The following is a 22,819-nucleotide window of genomic DNA, read 5'->3' as shown; positions in this document are numbered from 1 at the left end:
TTATGGACCGAGTTACTATATTATTATCACACCAACTATGTCTGCAACTTTGTGACTAAATGACCATCAATAATATTTATAGGTACTATATCTTCTATTATAGTAACTATATGTTTGGTATAGTTTTTTATGTATATTATAATGTTATTTTTATGTTGTTTGTTGTCCTCTATGTTATTAGCAATAAGAGTTACTATATTATGATCACAATAACTATATGATCATAACAATAACTATATATGCAGCCCTACTCGTATATGACTATCATTAATATTAAGAGATACTATATCATATATAATCGTAATTATATATTTTTAATAGTTACTATGTTATCATTATGTTCTTTTATGTTCTTTTTATGTTCTTTCTTTGTACTCTATGTTATTAGTAATAAAAGTGACTATATTATTATGACATTAACTATATGACTATAATAATAACAATAACTATATCTGCGATTCTGCGAGTATCTTACAATCGCTAATTCTAAGAGTCACTATATGATGCATAATAGAAACTATATGTTTTACATAGTTACTATGTTATTTTTCATATTTAAATCATTAACTTAGTTTAAATATTATTGATTCAGAAATACAAAGATGATGCACCCATAATTGAAGTTGTGCAAAGAATAAATTTTGCAAGGTAAACAAAAGCAAGAGAAGAAGAAAATCCTGACAACAATGGAAACCAAGGACGTGGTAGAGGAAGGAGAGGACGTGCTGGTGGAAAAAAGAGACGTAGACGTATCGATTAGTATTTTTTAGTTCAAAAATTATTTGATTTTAACCTGGTTTATTTAATAGATGCAAGTAATTAGAATGTCGTAGCTAAAACAACTAACCAAGTAGTTAATGTTTTCTTTATTACTGTTCAGGAGTTGTAATTACTGTTACTTTTGATATAGTTACTCTTTTTTATTTCAGTAATTATGTGATATACAATAGTAACTATATAATAGTAAAAGTTACTATATGACCTCTAAATCATCTATATATCATATTGTTTATTTTATAATATAGTAATTGTTCTACAGCTAAAGTTACTTTTCTATATGATACAGTTAATCTTTGGATAAAATAATTATTCTTATCGAAATGACTATATTATTATTATTTTCATAGTTACTATTTTGAAGATATAGTTACTTTACAGAACCTATAGTTTCTATAATTTACTATTTTTGTCTGCAAGAATAAATATATAATTATTCTTATTTTTATAATAATTGTTTTACAGTTAAAATTACTTTTCTATATGATATAGTTATTCTTTGGATACAATAATTATTCTTATCGAAATGATTATATTATTATTATTTTTTCATAGTTACTATTCTGAAGATATAGTTACTTTACAGAACCTATAGTTTCTATAATAGAAGACGCCGATTACCCGGTTCACGTTAATTTACAAAAACACCCTGGTCTACGCTAATTGTAGCGTGGACCAGGTCCATACAAGTGGGATTGTTAATAATCTTCAGACGACATCTACAATGATAAAATATACTTCCTCCATTTTTTTTAATTGCACCATCTGTGATTTCACGTTTGCCAATGCACTATTTTAACCACTAATATCTCTCATTATACATTTTAAAAAATTATAAAAATTTGATAATTTGAAAGTATATTTCGAGACGAATCTAACAAGATACCACATGAATATATTTTTCCTTACATATAAATCACAAAAAATAACTATATAAGGATATGTTTTTTTTTGGTTCTACTACGAGGAGTTCCCACCGCCTTCGGCTAGGTAATCTCCCGTGGGAGTTTGCATGGGTACCTCGATGGGCAACATCCCTCCCAGTTGAGTTTTTTCCATTCCCAAGGCTCGAACCCGAGACCTTGGTTAAGGGCCTCATGCCAACCTCAATTGGTACTATATAAGGATATGTAAATAGTGCTAAAACCAAGATGGTGCAATTATTAAAAAACATAGTTTCTAAATGCAGAAATTATTTTCTTTGTGCAAAATTGAAAAGGTCATAAATACCCTTATATATCCTTGCTAAAAAAAATTAAAAATACCATCATTATCTTCCGTAGTTCCATCGTCATCCATTGATACTCTTCTTTCACTGGAAACACACCATTTTCATGAAAAAACAAAGTCTTCAACCTTCATCCAACCTTAGTTTTTCAATTTATAATGCATAGTAGTATTTCGATGTATACAGTTTTTTGTGTTGAACCTAGCTAATATGTTCAACAAATAACAATTCCGTAAGATAAGGTTCTTCGGACTGTCAATGGCAGCGACGCCGACGGCAAGTCGGCAACATCAAAAGTAGCGTACAATCACAATTACCACATAAAACATCCTCTTTAACTTCATGAGATCGAAATATAAACAAATGGTGTAATCTTCAAAGTCTTGCCTTAGGCTTCAGTTACCAATGGCCATGACTGAAGAATTAATTTATCTACATGCAAAAAATGAATTGTATAAAATTGAATAGTGGAATGTCATGTGAAGAAGGTGCCATTAACAAGTCTAGATGGTTCTCTCCTACTCTGGTATTGCGGTTAGAAATACAAAGCTCGCAATTATTTTGTTACGGGCTTACGGCTTTCTTTGGGTAATTTGGTCATTTATTGTTCTGCATTAAGAAATCAATTTCTGCATTTAGCAACACTCTTAAAAAATGGAGTAAAAGAAAATAGATAATTATTACCATCAAAATAATTACTCCGTAATATTCTGCATCTTAGAAGATCATACTTGGTATACCCATTAGGCCATTAGGGATATGACAAATAGTAACGCACATTAGTAACGTCCTTACGAGTCAGTCGAACCACAAAAAATACGGTGGTATCCATGATTCCGTGTGTTAAATAGTTTCCGCCGTCCGCCAATTTCACTGTTTCAGTCGCGAAACATCCCAAATTCTCTCTCTGTCAGACCACGTCGTAAACACTAGCACCAGCCCAACCACCGGAAGTGGCGGCGATACACGCACCAGCAAGCTTCTCCTCTTCTTTCCCCTCTACCGCAGGTTTCTCCCTCTCTCTCTTCTTCCACACCTTGAACTTGTATGCATGATGTTGTTACCTTAATCATGTAAATTTCAATTTTCTACTTACGTCTGATGTTTCTTTCGTATTATTGTAATCTCTAGTTATTTATTTCGTATTCGAAAGTCCTAATGGAAAATTTCTGAAATTCAGAAAAAATGGCGTAGATAACCTGATTTCGTTAATCTAATTGAATAAAGAGGAAGATGAAAGATTGATGGATGTTTTTATTGAAGTATCCCCTTGAATTTTAGGTTTTCTGATTTGTTGAATTAGGTTGCAAGCTAGCTTGCAACGAACCCAGACCAATTGTAATTCGTTGCCCAGACCGGGGGAAGGGGTGGCAACATTTCCAGCCACCTTCCAAGGCGAGGAGCAGTATTCCCAATTGAAACAAACAACCATTTTAGGTTTTTCTTTGATTGCAAATAGTTTCAAATTTGAATTGAACTTGTTGTTTGATGTTCAAAGATTGAATTGTTTTTGCTAGGTTAGTTTCAACTTCATGGTGTAATTGTTTGTCCAAAGTTGTTGTTTCATACTCTTCAATTGATTAACTAAAAACAACTAAGGTATAATTTTTTTGTTACCCAGTTTAATTTGATGTGTACTTTGTTCTATTTACTGAGTTGATGTGTATGTTTCAATGTTTTACCAATTTTATAGGATTTTGAATACTTTGTGCTATTTACTGAGTTATGAGGTCTTCAATTTATGTTTCCCAGGTTGAAAAAAATCGAACATATAACACACAGTAATCAATTTCTATTACCCAAAAACGCTCTTCAGTATGTTGAGCCAATCATGTTGCTACATGGTTCAACATAGCCTTGAACCTTCGTGTTCTCGACCGGCTGCTTGCATTCCTCTTCATTTCAAGGTCCCTTCCTTTCTTTCCCTGTGCTTCTTATGCAAAAGTAGTCAACTGGGTTGTGACATGGCTTGTTGAAATTTTAACAGTATTCGTACTTATTTGGAACCCAGCATAGTGGTTTTACTCGTGTATGTCGAAGCTTTAGTCGTTCAGGTTGCATCAAGTCGATCTCTTCGACTAGAACTCGAGGTGGGTTTTTCTCATTTTTTTCACTACTTTTGTGGATTTATATGATTCTTTGTGTGGCAGTGTTAATACATGAGTTCATTGAGTTGTTTGTTAATTTTGAGGTAGTTTATTCTTTTGTAAATTTGAAGTTTGGTTACTGGTTTTAGTGGCCAAGGTTTGAACTTCTAATGCATTCCTTTAATAACTATTACGAAATCAAACGCTTGGTTATCATTATACTGAAAAATATCTTCAATATAGGCCTGAAGTATAATTCCTATACTTTTATAGGCCTGAAGTATAATTCCTTATCTTTTATAGGCCTGAAGTATAATTCCTATACTGAAAAATATCTTCAATATCTTTTGAAGCGTTTTCCTTGCAGAGCATGGAAAGTTTGATGAATGAGAATCGTAATGTGCATGTTGAATATTGACCTTAGCGAATCTGAAGTGTTTATACCTGAAATAACGAGGTTGATCAGGTTATATGCCCCTCCAGGAGGGAATTAACAAAATATCTCTCCTACTTAAGCGTAAAGCATTACGTCTAATCAATGGCACTTCCTCAGTAGCTTTGCAGCAATTCTTGCTCTTAAAGATTCTTAAAAAACTGTCATTTCTCCATGGGAAGAGAGCTCCCCAGATACCTTATAATTCTGACCTAGGATTAGAGAAAGATAAGGTTAAAGGACTTATCCTATAATCATTCTGCTATATTTGGCATCCTTAGTTTTCCGAACACGTCCATCCTTCTTGGGCACGAGGACGATGTTCGAAATCCAGTCAAAATAATCTACTGCCTTGGTGAAATCAAGATTTAGGTAAGCTGGGGTTCATCTTCGTATCCAAAATTACAAAATGCTGACCAGTGTACATGAGATTTTAAGGTTCATATTTACCCACTGGCTAATGAAGACTTAGGAAATCTTTTCTTAGAGATGCCAGCTGTTATTGTCTTATTGTCGAGGCTTTAATGGAAGGGGTGCACATTACTTGTATTTTCAAAACAAAAGCTTTTGTGCCAGAGCAGCACCTCAATTTTCCTGTCAAGAGCTGCACGGTTAGACCATCCAGGATCTATTTGAACCGTGGAGGAGGCACCTGATTTGCTGGCACAACAACTGTACGTTGTAGTACGCAGACAGGCCATGCCACTTGTTGTATATATATATATATATTTTTTTTTTTCTGGTGCTTGCTCTTCTAAGATGCATATTGTGGCCGGGCAGGCATTTTGGTTGCTTCTGGTTCTGCCTGCAGTTCCTAGATGACCCCATGCTCATGCCAGAGAGCACGAGTAGCCCGTGTTGGTCTCAGGGAATCCAAATCTTCCTCCACGTTTTAAAATAACTTTATCTCTCTCTAATCTAGTTATGCATTTATGCTCCTCACTCTCGCAATTGACCATAAAACTCCAATCAAGTCATCAAGTCATCAAGTCAGGTGAGTGCCACAAATCATTCATACCGCAAAGCAAACCGTTCAATAACGCATGACCAAGGGATACGCCTATGTGCCTGCATCACTCATACAACACAATATTTTAGCATCTGCAGTATAATCTAAGGCTTTGTCAGCAGTGATACTTCTGCTCTTGTGTAAACTGATGAGATGATTAAATATGTAGCCAATTTCCTTCAACTGCTCCTGGAAATTGCCTGCAGGTCAATTACCTAACTGTTTGACATTTTATGAATGAACTGTGTGTGTGGATATTGTGTCGTTATTTAAGCCTGCTTTCATTTCAAAACAATTTTATTTTTGAAGGAAGTCATTTTAAATTATTAGTATAATCCGTTTAACATATAATCCGTTTAACAAAAAAATCAGGGTCTTAATACTCTATTAGCTTATGTCATTTTGTTTATTTGTGTTCTCATTAATGATGAATGTGTCGGAGATGCGCATGTTACGTTGGGTGTGTGGGCATATAAGAAAGGATCGACTGAGAAATGAGATTATTAGGAAGAAAGTAGGGGTTGCACCGATTGAGTTTAAAATGATGGAAAATCGTTTAAGATGGTTTGGACATGTAAGAAGAAGATCCAGTGATGCGCCGGTTAGGAGGCTAGAAGGGTGGCAAAGTGATAGGATTGCAAGGGGTTGGGGAAGACCTAAGAAAATTTGGAGGAAAGTGATTGAGCACGATATGAGCCAACTTGGGATTGAGTAAAATATGGCGTTGGATAGGACAAAGTGGAGGGAGAGAATATACGTTGATGACTTCATTTGACTTGTACATCTTTCATTTTGACTCTCTTAGTTTAGCGTTTTGCAAACCTTTTCGTGGACTTTTTTTTGCTATTTTAAAATCTCCGTCTTTTCTTGGCTCACTTTTATATGCTATTTTCAAATGTACTTATTTTATTTATTCTTATTTTTCTCGTTTAAACTTTACTTATTTTATTATATATGTACATATATAATTATTATATTTACGCATATATATTTTCTTCTTATTTACTTTCATTAATTTCACTTTCTCCCTCTTTTTTTTTTCCTTTTAACTCCTCGCTCCTTTCTTGTTTGATTGGTCACAATGACGATCTCCTATGTCGATTCATGTTAGCCGACCCCAAAATCCCAAATCATTTTGGGACTAAGCCTTTGTTGTTGTTGTTGTTAATGATGTTCTCGTGCTATTATTGACTTGTTTTTCACTTCATTTCAGTGGTCAAAGCTGTTGCCACTCCAAATTCAGCTCTGGAGCTGCCCCTAACCGAAGAAAATGTTGAAAGTGTACTAGATGAAGTGCGGCCATATCTAATGGCTGATGGTGGTAATGTTGTTGTGCATGAAATCGATGGCAATATTGTTCGACTGAAGTTGCAAGGAGCATGTGGATCCTGCCCAAGTTCTGTAACAACCATGAAACTGGGTATTGAACGCCGTCTTATGGAAAAAATTCCCGAGATAGTTGCGGTGGAAGCAATCCCTGATGAAGAAACCGGCCTTGAGCTAAATGATGAAAATATAGAAAAGGTATGTTTTGACGTTTTTTCAAGAAATTAAATCATGAAATGGAACTTATTTTGTTTTTGTCTTATTTTCTTCTTTTTATATGTCTATCAACTAAGCAGATTAATATGAGTAAGATAAATTTTTAAGTGGCATGAGAGTAGAGAGATACAGAGACATAACGGCTTAGTTAGTTTCTCCGAGATGTTGACATAAGAATATCACCTCTTTGTCCGGTGTTAATCTAGAGATGAAACAGTAAAGGAAATAACCAATGATGATAAGAAATTCTGAACGGTTTTAGTGATGTGGTATTCTATGACTATGAGCAGGAGAAATGCTTGCTTAGTTCAATGGAGAGCACCGGCTTGAAATGGTGCACCTATTTTATTCATTTGGGTTTACCGTATCAGTGATAGCACCTGTGATATGTCAAATATATTATAGACTAAGAAGTTTTTTATCCGATTTCTATGCAGCAAGATGATGCCCATAAGCATGGCTGATATTGTTTTGTTTACAGTCCTGTATAGGAACTAGGAAGAGAGTGACTCTGCACTATTTACTCGCATAGTTCGAAGTTTATTTTGTTCAAGCATGGAAATTGTGGAATTTGTTCAGTAGGGAAAAGTTAATTGAAAGATTGTGGCATAGAGGAGACTAACTAACTATCCGTTGAATTTCTCTTTTCTACTGTCACGAGTTTACTCAAAGCATTAGACATTCAGAAGAATTGATCTAACCTTATTGGATTTAAGCAGTGAGAGAATCTCTTGACTGTACTCTCCAGACACCACTTAACACACTGAATGAAAATTTTTAGAGCATACCTTTTTGTGTCCCAGACCCTCCTTTTCTGCTTTCCTGTCAAATAGAATGTTGCAAGTTACTTGAATCACAGAAACCAGGACAATTCCATTAAAATTGCATATTTATCCAATATAGATGGGTATCTTAACTCTTAACCTATTATCCTTTAGGCCTCGCATGGAAAGGGTTTAGTCATTAGGGGGGGGGGGTTAGAAGTGTAAATAATCCAGGGGAAATTGTTAAAGGATTAATGATTCACTTTCTAGAGGTTTGGTATTTCAGTAATCATTACTACCCAAATACATAGGATTCGTTCTTCCCCCTTTATTTGATTCCATTTATATTAGAGCTGCATTAGACCACCATCCATACGCTGCCGCCGGCAAGCTACCACCATGCTGCTGGTGCCTTTTATGGCCGACAGCATCAAATTAGGCGGAATTCGAGGCCGCATTCTAGGGTACCGATTGTTTTGCTAATCTCTTTGGTCCTTACCAAGTGGTACGAATTCAGAAATGCAGGAGAGAGAAAGATATTTTTTCTAGAATAGGAGAGAGAAGGGAAAGTGACAGTGACGAGTAGATTTTTCATGAGGGAAAGTACCCCAAGGTGTGGGTGGAAGATTTTTTCCCTTGTGTTTAGGCGAAATAGTTACCCATGATATTATCACCTTCAATCCAAACCTTTGAAAACACCATAAGTTTCTTCCCCCACTTTTTCCCAGGGTGTAAAAATGCGGCATCGTTCGCAGTCATGGGATTGGTCGCGGTGATGTGGTAACGGAACAGTCTCGGTGGTTGTACGGGATCAATCAGTGAGGGAAATAAAATTTAGTAAGAAACACTTGTCTAAAAAGATTAGATTAGTCAGTGAATTAAAAAAAAAAAAAAAAAAGACAAAACACACGTTCCTGATAGGCTGATCTGTTCTTTTTTAAATGACAATTATTTAGGCACTTTTACCAATGCACGATTTCAAACATTAATATCTTCAATTATGGATAAGAAAAAATTATAAAAAGTTGACATTGAAAGAATATTTTTTGAGACGAATCTAATAAGACCCCGCACGACTATGTTTTTTCTTAAGTATAAATCACAAAAGGAAGTCAAAGGAGCTAGTGTGGATAATGTCTAAAACCCAATTGTGCCATGTAAATAAGAAACGAGGAAGTTATATAATAAATAAATAAAAGTGAAAAAAGCCCAAAGCCCAAACCCCACTCCCTAATTCTCACCTATCCCAACCGGCGAACCCCCACCCTACCCTATTGCCAGTACCCACCTATCCCAAAGCAATATTTAATAAAGGGAATAGGTTGACCCAGTCCTCACCTACCCCCAACTCACTCACCGTATCACGTGAAAGAATATACTCCAAGAGTCCCAAACTATTTCTTTTCCTTCCTCCAAACATCCATGGCGGTTTTCACACCTTCATTCTTGGCGGTCTTCACAACTTCACTCTTCTACTTCTTCTCTACTTAGAAGTCTCTGCTCTTCTCCCCGTTTTATATGAACTAATCGGCCGATTTGCGAGTCGTATCGGTATATCTTAGGCTATTTTTGACCGAAACGGTCAAACCGGGTGAATTATCGCTTTTTTGAAAACAACGTGATCGCCACCCTGCTTCCCTCCTCTTATTCCGTGCAATCCAGGGAGGGCCTTATTGTGAAAAGTAACTAATCAGAGGAATAAATTATCGTTGTTTGACTACTAGTCCTCTATCAATATTCTAATCCAACCAAAAGAAATAGTGGCTAGTAAAGGTCGAATCCACTAGGAGTTGCGAGTTTTATAAGGATTAGTATTTAAGCTAGTTCAAAAAGGGCTTTTGTTCCGGAAAAGAGACACTAATAAAGATTAATTGTTTTGGAAAGAAGTTCAATAATTAAGAGAAGCTACAGATTGGAATTCAACACCCATTGCACTAGGACAAGACAAACAAGGGAGAAATTGGGAAACTAGGTAGTAAATTGATAATTAGAAGCCATCAGACATGAGTAGAACAATCAAACCAACTAGACTAAAAAACTCCACCCGAGTCGCCTCTATCGACTATTACGGCGACATCAAATTGAACGCTCTAGATTTCTCTTGGACCACAATTTAACACGTAAATTAGCTTAGCTAGCTTGGCAACAATGATAATGCGAGAATGGAAATTAACCCATAGGGGATAAAGGTCAACCTAGAGAATGACAATGACACTGAGACAAAGTCGTGCAAGGCCCAAATGCATACATCAGCATGTGCACTATTGTAGTAATTAAACAAATAAATACCCCAATCCCCCAACAATTTACTTGAAAACTCCCTACAAAAGCCCCAAGTCAACTCATGACTAGCACAATTAGGTCTCCAACCAACCCCCAACTAGAGGACTACTCACTCATATTGTTGAAAAGTAAAACAAATTTGGCTACCATGTATTAAAAAGAGGTGTTGATTTCTATAGAATTGAAGTAAATAAAAAATTAGGCTGTTGCTAGTCTCATCATAACAATCAAATCTATAAACAAAGCAATCAACAAGACGATTATCAATATAAAGCCAAGCAACCAACAAGTTCAATCATGGAAAACCAAGAAGTATCAAAAGAAACAAGGCAAGATGAAGATTGAAGAACAAAATTGCATATTTTTGGATTCTTTTATATTAATGGTAGAACAATAGTGAACAATACAAAACTAGAAATTAATGACAATAATTAGAAGGCAATTGATTTCAAAATAATGGAAGTATTCAAGTTTCTACACTCTCTCTCCAAAGTAAATTCTGAACTTTTTGCAAAAATTAAGGTATCTTCTAAAAACTACCCTAGATATTATATATAGCCTCGAAAAAGTGCGCATCGCTGGCAGAAGGTTCGACCTAACCAAAAGGAGGGGGGTAGGTTCGGTCGGACCAGGGAATAGGTTCGACCGAACCCAAGAAAATCCCAAGACAATCAGTAGCAAATCCAAGGGGTGAGTTGGATGAGATCGGCCAAACAGGGGTAGGAGTTCACTCAAACCAAGGGTAAGTTCGACCAAACCCATTTTCTTCACTAGAGTCAAGAACTTTTCTCAAAATCTGGTTCGACCAAACCTTTTACCCAGTTCGTTCGAACCCTTGGACTTCTCTAAAGGGCCATGGCTTTAAGGCCACTTCTTCATTTCAATTCTTCCTTGGGACGATGTTAACTTCCGTTGACTTTACTTGTCCGCTCTTGATCTCCGAATCACCATTCGCTCCAATTCACATGCTTTTCCTACACAAGTACACACCCGTAAAAATCAAAAGCTTGCAAAAAGGGGGAAAATAAGAAGAAAAGGGGTAAAGCGGAGTAATTAAGTTAACTAAGCAAGGAATAAACGAAGTAGGCTAAAACAAGCAAAAGGGTCGAAAACTAAGCAAAACAAGAAGGAAAATAACCAAAATACTACCTTAGAGGTACATAAATGTCACTCATCAGTAACAGATGTTACTTGATGCTGTTGTCGTACAGCTTTGTAACCTTGAGCTTGCACATCTACTCAGTACCCTACCAGTAGCATCTGTTGTAGACTTGTAGTAGAATGGTTTCTGCTTAATAGGCTTCCTTCCTCAGATGATGTCCGTTAGTCTGGTGTTGTTTTCAGTTACCAATTTTAACGTGGTTCTGTTGTACTCTAGGAGCAATTAGTTTTTGTTCTTTCATTCCATGTGCAAACGGCACATGAGTGCTTCTTGAGGTGTCAACAGCAAAAGGGCAAAGATTCTATACCTTCTTTCATTGCAATGATACAGTGAAGTAGATGCTTTGGGTGGAATATAATGTCACTGTTTTCTCCTATAAGGGAAATAACTTTAGCCAGAAAAGTTTATGTCACAAATGAATAAGCTCACAGTGCGCTAAAGCTTGGCAGCTCCTTTTCTTGCCGGCCATCAGGATTCACATGGATTCTTTGATCTCTTAATTATCGATATTTATTTTCTGATTGATTTAGATCCCTTCTGGGCATCATAGCATGTCTAAGCTACTGCCACTTCTTAATCAAATGGGTGTTTGGAATTTTCATCGAGCGAATGACTGTCTTGAATTGCTCCTAAAAAGGAATCTGTACAGTCTTTGTACAGTCTCAATAGATGAATAGAAGGATTGGAGATGCAATATTCTCATGGATTCAACAGTAGAGGATAACCTTTGTTCACTGTTGGGGATACCTCTTTTGGATTGCTCAAAATGGGAAAGTATTGTGTTATTGACAGTACAAGACATAATAATCTTACACAATATACACTTAGACAGCGTACTATAGCCTGATCAAACTTGGGGGACATACAGTTGATTGGCTTTAGTTTTAATTGGAATAACTATTTGCAACTGTTTTAGTGCATAAAACGGAATGACTAATTCCTACATATATTTCTCACTGGTGGGGTGTTTTGAAGGATTAGGGGGTTGGGAATGTGGAAACGAAGCTGATTCCCACAAATCCTCATGTTTGTTGAATAGCATTGAGAGAACTTGAGGTTGGGATTGGGAATTGTCGCCTTTTTGTGGACGGTAGTAATGAAAGAAGGCAATAGAGCTGAGGGCCGTTCTATTAAACTTATCTTCTCTTACGTTATCTGAAATTTACTAAACTTGTGCGAGTATGACAACTTATTTTGTTTGAAATAATTTGAACTTTTTGTGTCTGAAATAATTGAATGAGCATATAGCCATTTTGTAAAAGAAAAAGGGATGGCTATGGAGTGAATCTTTGATTATTGATTCCTATACTTGTTTATCTTCAAATTTCCATTCCCATTTACTCAATGTTCCGTGGATGATAAAATGCAACTACTATGCAAGATTATGGGGTGGTGTGATTTTCGGTTAAGGTCTAAAAGAACATCACCCGATTTATGATTTGTAATTAGTAGGTTTGCAGTTTGCCCGTGCTATTTACATTTAATACATGGATTGGTGATTGGTGAAATTGACATAAGTTATTGCAGGTCCTTGAAGAAATAAGGCCGTACCTTATAGGAGCTGCTGGAGGAACTCTGGATCTTGTTGCAATTGAAGAGCCAATTGTAAAAGTCCGAATCACAGGCCCAGCTGCTGGAGTGATGACTGTTCGAGTAGCCGTGACACAAAAATTACGTGAAAAGATCCCTTCCATTGCAGCTGTTCAACTTTTATCTTGATTTTTATTTGCTTAGTATGTTTGTATGTTGTAAAAACGTCTCGAAGGATCTGCATAGTTGTACAGGTTATTTCAAATTGGCCGGTCTTGTTCCCTTAAATAAATAATCACAACATTTACATTTAATAGCAAATAAATGTTTCGAAATTTTGTTGTTGCCCTTAGTGTTCCTTTTGATGGAGTTGTAGGGTTCTGCTGTAACACAAGAGCATGGAACACAGATAAATGGGCAAGAAGAGGGCTTCGTGGGAGGTAGACACATCTGGCATTTTAAAGCTAAAGGTAATAATTGCTTCCTGTTTTGACTCACAAACTCGCAACCAACGTCATGGTGTAGTACTGTGGTGTCGATTGAAGAGATTGTCATGGTTTCACCAAGGTTTTGTTTGGGGTTTATGCAAAGACATGTTCTGGGTTGGCGATGAACTCTAGGATGAAAATAACCATCTATAGTTATAGTTCTACGGTTTTAAAAGGTTTTTGGTTCATTAAGCTTTTCATGTTATATTGGGTTTGAGCTTTGCTATATCTTGTTAAAATAGGGTTTTGCATTACTTAGGCTCTGTGATTCTCTTCACTTTATTCTTATTGTTTATTAGATCAAACCAAATCAGATCAGGTGAAGAGAACATAACCTTAGTATTTGTAGTGCATGAGTTCATTTCTTGAAATGATTCGTGTTCCCTGGCATAACCTCGAGGCCCAGACGCAGCCCACGAAATCTTATGTCAATCCGTTTCGTGCTTTGGTCTAGACTAGGCGTACTAATGAGACGATACAACTCACATCATTACACACACCCATAAGGTCATAATGTAGGCTGGGGGCGGGGGTGTCGATGCCATATTTCACGAGTAGTAGCAGCGGGAGGCGGGATATGAAGAAGAATCACAAGAATGTCACAATTGTCATAACATTCTGACAGCACCCTAAAAGCGTGGACTAGTTTCCTCAAAATCCTCAATAATTTCAATTATCAAGAGTGACTCACCCAGGTGTAGGGACTAGGGAGTGGGGACCCCTCGATTTAACCGTTGCCTTAGGCGTTGTGCCTGTCCTATCTCAACGCCGTATCATTCCCCCCATTTCACTTTGAAGTTCTCACTCTATCATATCAAACACATTTTCTCTCTCCTCCCACTCAAGCTCTGCTAAGCTAGCTTCATCCTCTCATTTTCATGGCGTTCACACTATGCTCAACCTCCCTTTCTCCGATCCACTAATTTTATGTGCTACCCTATTACACCAACTAGCTCACGGCCTGCTCAGGTAATTATTCATCATTTGTTTTTACTTCTCCATTTCATATTCTTGTAATTTTAGTGGGAGTGCAATTTGTTTTTTTTTTTTGTTTTTAACAAACTTTTCAAGGGAAATTTATATTATACACTCGGGTTTATTGTACATGCAAATATGCAATACATCATGATTCATGAGGCATGTTGGATTTAAATTTAAAGTTTATTAGTAATGTTGGACTCTACTCTCTATCCCGCAAATGATCACCTCTAGAAAATGTCAAAATAAGTTAAGTATTAGGCTTCCTATTCAACTTGTTTTGTTTGAAATTATATTATCTTAACTTTACTCAAATTATCTCAATTGAAAAAAAAACTTATTTAAACTCATTTTGTCTGAAATATGTCAAAATAAGTCGAACATCACAAAGGCCGTAGGTACACTCATGTTTGTAACAGGAGTATTGCTACTTGAGAGAGCGGCGATCGGAAAGAGTATTCTATAGTGTATGGTAGTGGAGTAACATAATTTAAAATAAGATTTTATGAAATTTTACGTAATTAGAAAGAATCTTGATTAAATTTTTGACTTTCACTTTGAATTTTTAATTTTGAAATATCTGTCGGTAATTAAGACACTGAGCTGGTGGAGCAGTGAACTTGATGATTTCATTAAATATTAATAATTAATTAAGGCGTTGGGGAATCACTATCAATTTATCATACACACGTCTATTTTCACGACTTTAGTGCGTGTAGATTATGTCTTTGAGCTTTCAAGCCAAGACACTAATACTTGCAATACGTGCACCATTTTTCCTTTCCTTTTACAGTCCGCAAAATTTAAACATAGCCTTTGATGGTACCAAGTCCAGAATTTATGACAAAATTACGCGTCTTGTTGTTTGTTCAACTTTCGAAAATTTCTTATCACTTAAGGGTTACATACTTATATTTAATATTTGCCAACTCTAAGGGTTAAGCGTAAGCATTTAGCACTCGGGTCATCTCCGAAACAAAATTACACGTCGAACAATGTTATTTTATATATTTGGTGCTATGAGTATGACAGATTAATTATTGAATATTGACGATCCGTTGGATGTGGGTACACATAATTTAAACATATATATTATGGTCTACAGGAATTTTGGAGAGTTAGCTAGCTAGAATCATGGGGAGCACAATAATAACAATACCTTTAATCTATACTAATTAATTAATCAATTTATAATTGATATTCTTGAAATGGTTGAGTGGTCGCTTTCCACTGTATAAAAGATTAGCTTTGGCAATATCTGAAATGATTTGTTTTGTTATTTGTTAATCAATATTTTTAATCTTCTTCTGCATATCTGCTTGCCCTTAGCTTGGTAATGTCTTCTGCTTCTGTTGGGCTGGAAATGACATTGTTGTTTTGGGTTTCGAGTTTTGGCATGCTCCTTATGATCTGCTAATAAGTCGTTTCGTGGCAGTTCCATCGTTTGCTTTGTTGTGGAAGGCCAAATTGGGTTGTTATGCTGAGTAGGAACCGGAAATGAATGGGTTTGAGTTAGTGTAATTATATGGTATGTTTTTCGTCTGATGAGTTGCAATACTGTATTCAAGATAGCTTGCACAAAAGTGTGAAGAAGTCTTTAAAGGTTCTATCTTCAGGTATTCTTGGATAATGTCGGTCAGTTTCTTTCGTATGCTTAAAAACCTGTTCCTGAAACGGATGAGTATTAGAATGTGCAGATAAATCTTGTCTTACATTCACTTTGTCTCTTATCAATCTGTTTTGAAGAAATTGGGTATTCATGGGTACTGGTTTTGTACTTTGTTTGGGATAAATTGTACTGGTGTATGAGTTTTACATGTATAGTATATCTTTGATGGGCATTTAATTATCTAACTGTTGATTATAGTTCATTTTGTAGATGGTAATTCCTTGAAAAACTGAGTTTCTAGACAGATTGTTGGCCAACCATGCATTTGGTTGATTCTTGTTTGACCATGTAAATACTTAGGATAACCCTGTATTTTTTCACTAATGAATCTGATATAGCTTTAAAGAAACAAAGGTTAGCAGAACTCTATACTTTACATTGATTGATCTTGTCGGTCTAAATGAAAGCGGTACAGTTGAATTTGTGAATAGAGCTCCTCCTTTGTGTCAAAATTCCTTTTCGTTCATTATTAAGTAATCAGTCATACAGATGCATATATAGCTGACCCAGACGACATTTCTCTGACAGATTTGGTAGTTGGAGCATTTGATATTCAAGATATGGTCATGATATCCCAACCTTACTTTATCTGAAGGTATGCATAAGGCCTTCCTCTTCAGTTTGAGCATATTCTTTGATTTTTCTGGGTTTTCAATGCTTGGAGAATATCATAAATCATACATAAACCTTATTTCATTCTATCTGTTCATGTTCAATTTCTATTTCTTCTACATGTAACTTATTGCAGTCTGAAGATGCCTTTCTTTCCTTAGTTACCATGTTCTTTTAACTTGAAACTGTAGAAAACTTGGTGTTAGACTTACATATTTGACATGCTACTTTACTAGTTTGTCTTGTCTCGGAAGCTTAACAAAATGCAAAGCACATCTTCACTTTTATTTGATGCCTTGCTTATTATCTATTTGATAGGAACATAACTACTGTTAGTATCAAAGTTACATAATACTCCAAAATGTTCATTTAGCATGTCGTAAGATGATTAGAATAGCCTCCTTTTTTGATATTCTACTCTACTATAGGAACTGATGAAGATCCAGCTGCAAATCGCTATTACACCCCTTTTGTTCTTGATCTGCATTCAACAGATCACATGTGGTTAGTCCCTTGTAAACTACGTTGTGTTATCTACTTTACAAGTCTTAACTCTTGAATATATGGATGGTAACTCTCTTTTCTTTAAATATCAGTTCACAGCTCAGTGTTTACTACAGTATGTATCTTAGGCCCTTTTGATATTGTTTCTGAACTTGATGTTTCGAAATACTCTGCTGTGCTTTTTATTGTTATATTTGAGTCAACTGAGTGGTCTCTGACTATACCTTTGCAATCTCAATGATCTCAGATAAACTCGATCATCTTCCGTCTTGTGAGCTTTGCTATGTTTTGATTAATTATTCTAATATTACTGATTATATTGTTATCCCTTTTCCAAAGCCTCAATGATTTGCAATGTTGTTATAAGTGGCTTGATTGCAGTTGGTGGGAGGCTGGTGGGTCATAAATGGAATATTTCCACTTACTTGATTGCTAGGTCAACATCATCCATTGCTTAAAAAGTAAAATTTATGGTTATGTACTTCTGTTCAGCATCAATTGGCATATGAAATAGGATTGTGGGTATCATGGTTCAGTCCGGTCTTTTTTAGCACATAGATCAGGGGGTTCCTATTTCTATTCCTGCACATATAAATTGAGGCAATTTCTGTATAATCGCTGATTTGATCTCTATTTTTGTACTGATTTAGAGATTTTAAACCTATCTGGTTCAGCTACGGGCCTATGGTTCTGATGAGTTCAATTAAACTTGCCTGAAAGAGTGAACCAAATGGAACTTGGAAGCTAGTATTCATTTTTTGAGTGAGCAGAAGATGCAAATCTGAGTTTATTTTCTATCTGGTTGCAGAACAGGTGTCAAATACATCTGGAACTAGGTGGACATGCTCATGTTCTTCTGCTAATCAAGAAACACAACAGTCGATTAATGCAGCTAATTGCTCCACATCGTGTGCTTGCCAGCCTGGTAGGTTATCACCTTATGCTATTCCCTGTTGTATACGTGAGATGCAGAAAATTGAAGATCAACCAGTATAGCACAAAGGACATAATTTTTTTATATAGATTTGGTGTTCTGTAGGTGTCAATAATTTTTTTTAATGGACATCATAGAGTTATAAAATTAAAACGCTTTATTGACTAATAAAGTAGGATATTTTAATTAATTATTTAGTAATCTCTTCTGTACTTCACTGGTTAATATTGAATAAGATGTAAACAACTCTTTATGTTACATATCTACTAGTATAGGTTGCTGCTTGAACTTGAGTGTCCGAAATCCATCTTCTCTTACGTCAGCAATATTTCAGTACTTATGAAGTATGAGATCAATTCCTCATCCTACTTTGTGTTTGTTCTCTTTGTATTTTTTTCCCTTGGCACAGTGATTGTTGGATCAGCCGGCACCACATGGACATGTTTCTGTAGTAGTGGTGAATTGCCTACTTTGGCAGCGGATAATCAGAACAGTAACTGCTTTACAGGATGTAATTGCACCTCTGGTAATTTTCTGACCTTTTGAGTTTATGCTTAGGGATAGATGCTACAGCATGGTATTTAAACCGTATATGTCGAAAGCCATCACATGCAAGTTACACTTGCAGACATTTCCAGCTCTTTATATGTTTGTCAAATTAGGTGTATTGTTTATCTTTTATAGCATGGAATTCTTTCTTAAAAGTGATTGAAGATATATCCACTAATTGAATTTAAATAAAGCTCCAACCCAAAGCATGGAGATTCTACTCTTTAGTTGCTGAAGAAGTAAAAGCTGGTTTAATAGGAGGTGGTTGACCTATTTTCAAGACGGACAAGTCTGACTTTATGCATGTCTAACATGCAAAAATGGGATTTTTATTTCTTTTTGTTATTTATGAATATTCAAGTTGACACATAATTGTTTTTTTCGTGAGCCTGTATCTTTCTCCTATACTACACTGTTCGTAGATAACGTTCATTAGCTTATTCTGCAAAAAATAATCATATTTTTTTTTTATATTGTTAACAGGATCTTTTGCAGGTCCTCAGGTTCCGAGAAAAAGCATATCAAGCAGAGTAGTGATTGTTCTCTTTGTATGTTTGGTGCTCATCACATTTGCCTTTATTTCATCCATCATCTGGTATTTTTACGCAAGTAAAAAGTGTGAGCCACAAAACACCTTTTCTGACAGAGGATCTAGCCTTCACAGTACTACTGACCTGATAAAACACCAGTTCCTTTCTCAGTCTCCGTTCCGGAACAATGTGGGTTTTACCAAAAATCCAATCGCAGGTATATGGTTTGATATTGTTTTCAAGCAATTCAAAGATGTAGATATTTAGTTTTCTACTTCATATCTTGATCACTTTGTTTTGTGCTCTTCTTCAGGGTGCATCGGCCTTGTTTCCCAGTTATTCAGAAGCAAAATGAGAATAATTAATGGCACAGCAACCCATTTTACATATTCAGAGTTGGAACATGCAACAAACAAATTTTCTCATGATAACTTAATTGGAGTTGGGGGATGCAGCTATGTATATCGTGGTCATCTTAAAGATGGTAGAACTGTAGCTGTGAAACGACTTAAAGCTTTTAAGGGACTAGATTCTGACACAGAATTCTGTAAGGAGGTATAAGCGCGCGCACCTGCTTTTGCAATCTTCCCAATCCCTGATCTATTAATAATTTAACAGCAATTTGAAAACAAAATTTGTCTAATAAGTATTATACTTGTGCAGGTTGAGATCATATCAAGACTACACCATTACCATATTGTTCCTTTACTAGGTTATTGCTGTATATCCTTGGGAAAGCAGAACGAGAGGTTACTCATATTTGAGTATTTGCCAAATGGTAACCTGAGAGATTGTCTGGATGGAGAAAAACTTTTGGATTGGGATACCCGTGTTGCAATTGCCCTTGGAGCTGCCAGAGGGTTGGAGTATCTTCATGAAGCCGCTGCGCCAAGAATTTTTCATAGAGATGTCAAGTCCACTAATATTCTTCTTGATGAAAACTGGAAACCAAAAGTAAGAATTTTGTTTAAATACTGTTATTTCAACTTCCCTCGTGCATAGCTAATGAAATACTGTATAGAGAGTTCGACTGTTTACAAATTGTCGTGATAGTTCTTTATTCACAAAGGGCACCCATCAGCAAAAATGTCTATAGTCCCACCAATTCCAAGCTTACTTGGTTGCAAAAATGTCTTAGTTCCTGAATTTTATACGTTAGATGACATTTTTTTAGCTATTGATGAAGTAATGAACACTTGTCCTTAGTTTTTGAAAACCTTGTGAAGATGCTTTATATTATCTGACAAAGTTACTACTGCTAAATTTGTAGGTAACTGACCTTGGTATGGCAAAATGCTTAAGTACTGATGGTTTTCCCAGCTGTTCCTCTTCTCCTGAAAGAATACAAGGAACGTTTGGTTACTTCGCACCAGAATATGCAATTGTTGGAAGAGGTTCATTAAAATCCGATGTTTTCAGTTTTGGAGTTGTTCTTCTTGAGTTGATAACTGGTCGGACTCCAATTTTCAATGTATCTGATAAAGCAGATGAAAGCCTTGTTATATGGGTATGGAATTTACTCTTCCTTCCCCTGCTTTCTATTTGGCACTTGAACCAAACTCACAAGCTTATTAAAGCTGAGAATTCTATGGCTGAATTTAAAATGTGTGATTAATCATTTGTCTTCGTGGTTTCTCTTGTTGTAGGCTGCTCCTCGCCTACAAGATAGCAGGCGCGTAATGTCAGAATTGCCTGATCCAAATCTAAAAAGACAGTTTCCAGAAGAAGAGTTGCAAATAATGGCTTATTTAGCGAAGGAGTGCTTGCTTTTGGATCCTGAATGTCGTCCTAGCATGAGTGAAGTTGTCCAGGTCCTCTCAACCATTGCTCCTAATGTTTCTACGCGAAGAAGGTTTCCGATAAACTTGTTCCAGGTACACATTTAAACTCAGACTACCTTATTTTTTCCAAATGAAAAGTTTTAGCAAGTTGATAGTCACATTCTCCTTGAGACTCGTTACATAGGCTCCGTTCTATTCGACTTATTTTGTTTAAACTTATATTATCTGAACTCATCTTAACTTAACTTAACTTATTTGAACTTACCCGAACTTATTTTATCCTAAATAAACTTATTTGTGTGTGAAAATTTATGAAAAAAACTTAATTTTTTATCTTAACTGAGCTTATCTTATTTTGTATGAAATTATATTATCTTAACTTATATTATCTGAAACAGTTTGTTTGTTTGAAATAAACTTAATCGTGTGTGAAAATGTATGAAAAAAACTTATCTTTTCTGAACTTATTTTAACTGAATTTATCTAAACTTATCTGAACTTATTTTGTCTGAAATAAGTCGATAAAAATTCCTCATCTCTTAGCTTTCCCTTTCCCAGCTCACTATAAAACCTAAACCAAGTTTTCAGATTCTTTCCTCCCCTAAATTAGGATGTAGATTGGCAGATTGTCACAAGTTGATGGAGTTGGCCAAAATTCTACTCCCTCTTTTTTTTAGTTGTTCCATATTGACTTTGTGAACTATTCAGTATTCACATATTCCTCTTTGACCTTCTCTTATCTTTTTCTAATTTTTACAACTAGGTAATTAAAGTTTTTAATGGTCAATTTAGGCATTGAAAAACATGCTAAGTCAACAGAACAATTGAAGAAAAAAAAAGGAGGAAGTATTTGTTTCGTCACTGACAAATGACAACATTAATTCTGTGTTGCATACACCTTAATACACTTAGAATCACCAGGTTTCTCTAACCTGTTTTTGGCCTTTTGCTTCACAAAGACAAATCTTTGAATAGGCCATGTGCTTATATTATATCACTACTTAGATGGCTTCCTTAATATACAGAATAACTTTCTTGCTACTGTTTTGGTGGCTGAAGTTGCATATCTCTTTCTTTTACAGAACTTATCCTCAAACAGCATGAAAGCCGAGCAACCAGTTTTGGAGAAGTCAACGAGTCAAGTTGAGGTTGTTGTAGACTCTGAAGAGCTGAAGCAAATGTGTCAAAGTCGATGGTCATCTCGATGCTCATTATCATCTGACATAGAACGCACCCTCTTGGCTGATAGCATTGGGAAATCGGTAGATCTTTCTTCAGTTCAATATGTCAATAGTCTGCTATATTTGACATCGAGTGGGAGTCATAGTAGTAATAGTAATAGTGATGGTGATGAGATTGTGGACTTGACCGAGCCTCGATTAGAATCATTCTCTATTGGAAATGATCACTGATCTTCTACCGGTTACCGGCCCCAAGTAAAGAGCTGCCTCCTGTGACAATGAAGAACAATCAACGATCAGGACAGTAACTTTCACATGCGAAACAGGAATTTACTCAGGATAAGTTTACTACAAAATGTAAATCAGACAAATAAGTTATTGATCTTTTTGTTTTGGTTCTCTTCACTTCCTTTTTCGTTTTTGAGGCTTCTTTGTTTTCTCTGCCAAGGTAAATATGAATATACACATTTGTTGCTGGTCACTTCCCGATTGCTGTTGAAAATAGGACCATCATAAGGTTCAGTTTGACACGCTATTTCAGGCATCTTAAATGATAAGGTGTTAAAATTTTAAGTCTCCTTATAAGGTGCTGAAATTTTAAGTCACCCAATGATTAGAGCAGTTTGTCGATCACCTTACATACAATATAAGGTCTTAAAATTGACTTAAATTGAGACGTTACTTTGAGTAACCGTTTCAATTGAAGGTCCTTAAATTTTCATGTATTTTACCTTAAATTTTTTTATTTAAAATGATTATTTCATAAATTTCAGCTCTC

General features: G+C 35.7%; 2 protein-coding genes across 9 annotated transcripts; both read left to right on the top strand.

Moving 5' to 3' along the window:
• Window positions 1-2,777: 2,777 nt before the first annotated feature.
• Window positions 2,778-13,160, top strand: LOC110803667 (nifU-like protein 2, chloroplastic). Of its 2 annotated transcripts, none has more exons than XM_022009203.2 (5): window positions 2,778-3,013; window positions 3,758-3,912; window positions 4,017-4,095; window positions 6,748-7,058; window positions 12,813-13,160. In XM_022009203.2, the coding sequence occupies exons 2-5, from the start codon at window positions 3,823-3,825 to the stop codon at window positions 13,002-13,004; spliced, it is 672 nt and encodes a 223-aa protein (XP_021864895.1). In that variant the 5' UTR covers window positions 2,778-3,013; window positions 3,758-3,822; the 3' UTR covers window positions 13,005-13,160. The 2 variants fall into 2 exon arrangements, with proteins under 2 accessions (XP_021864895.1, XP_021864894.1); XM_022009202.2 differs by having other exon boundaries at window positions 2,779-3,013; window positions 3,993-4,095.
• Window positions 13,161-13,203: 43 nt separating this feature from the next.
• Window positions 13,204-22,619, top strand: LOC110803666 (receptor-like serine/threonine-protein kinase NCRK). Of its 7 annotated transcripts, none has more exons than XM_022009196.2 (12): window positions 13,860-14,272; window positions 15,717-15,809; window positions 16,479-16,545; window positions 16,991-17,066; window positions 17,875-17,991; window positions 18,410-18,526; window positions 19,033-19,296; window positions 19,393-19,634; window positions 19,743-20,033; window positions 20,350-20,586; window positions 20,726-20,953; window positions 21,943-22,619. In XM_022009196.2, the coding sequence occupies exons 4-12, from the start codon at window positions 16,997-16,999 to the stop codon at window positions 22,270-22,272; spliced, it is 1,896 nt and encodes a 631-aa protein (XP_021864888.1). In that variant the 5' UTR covers window positions 13,860-14,272; window positions 15,717-15,809; window positions 16,479-16,545; window positions 16,991-16,996; the 3' UTR covers window positions 22,273-22,619. The 7 variants fall into 7 exon arrangements, with proteins under 7 accessions (XP_021864892.1, XP_056693433.1, XP_021864888.1 ...); XM_056837453.1 differs by having other exon boundaries at window positions 15,717-15,897; XM_056837454.1 differs by lacking the exon at window positions 13,860-14,272 and adding an exon at window positions 15,563-15,614 and having other exon boundaries at window positions 15,717-15,897.
• The last annotated feature ends 200 nt before the right edge of the window (window positions 22,620-22,819 follow it).

This window comes from Spinacia oleracea, chromosome 2, assembly GCF_020520425.1.
Source record: "Spinacia oleracea cultivar Varoflay chromosome 2, BTI_SOV_V1, whole genome shotgun sequence".
NCBI lineage: Eukaryota > Viridiplantae > Streptophyta > Magnoliopsida > Caryophyllales > Amaranthaceae > Spinacia > Spinacia oleracea.
The sequence above is the reverse complement of the archived record's forward strand: the minus strand, read 5'-3'. Positions and strand labels throughout refer to the sequence as shown.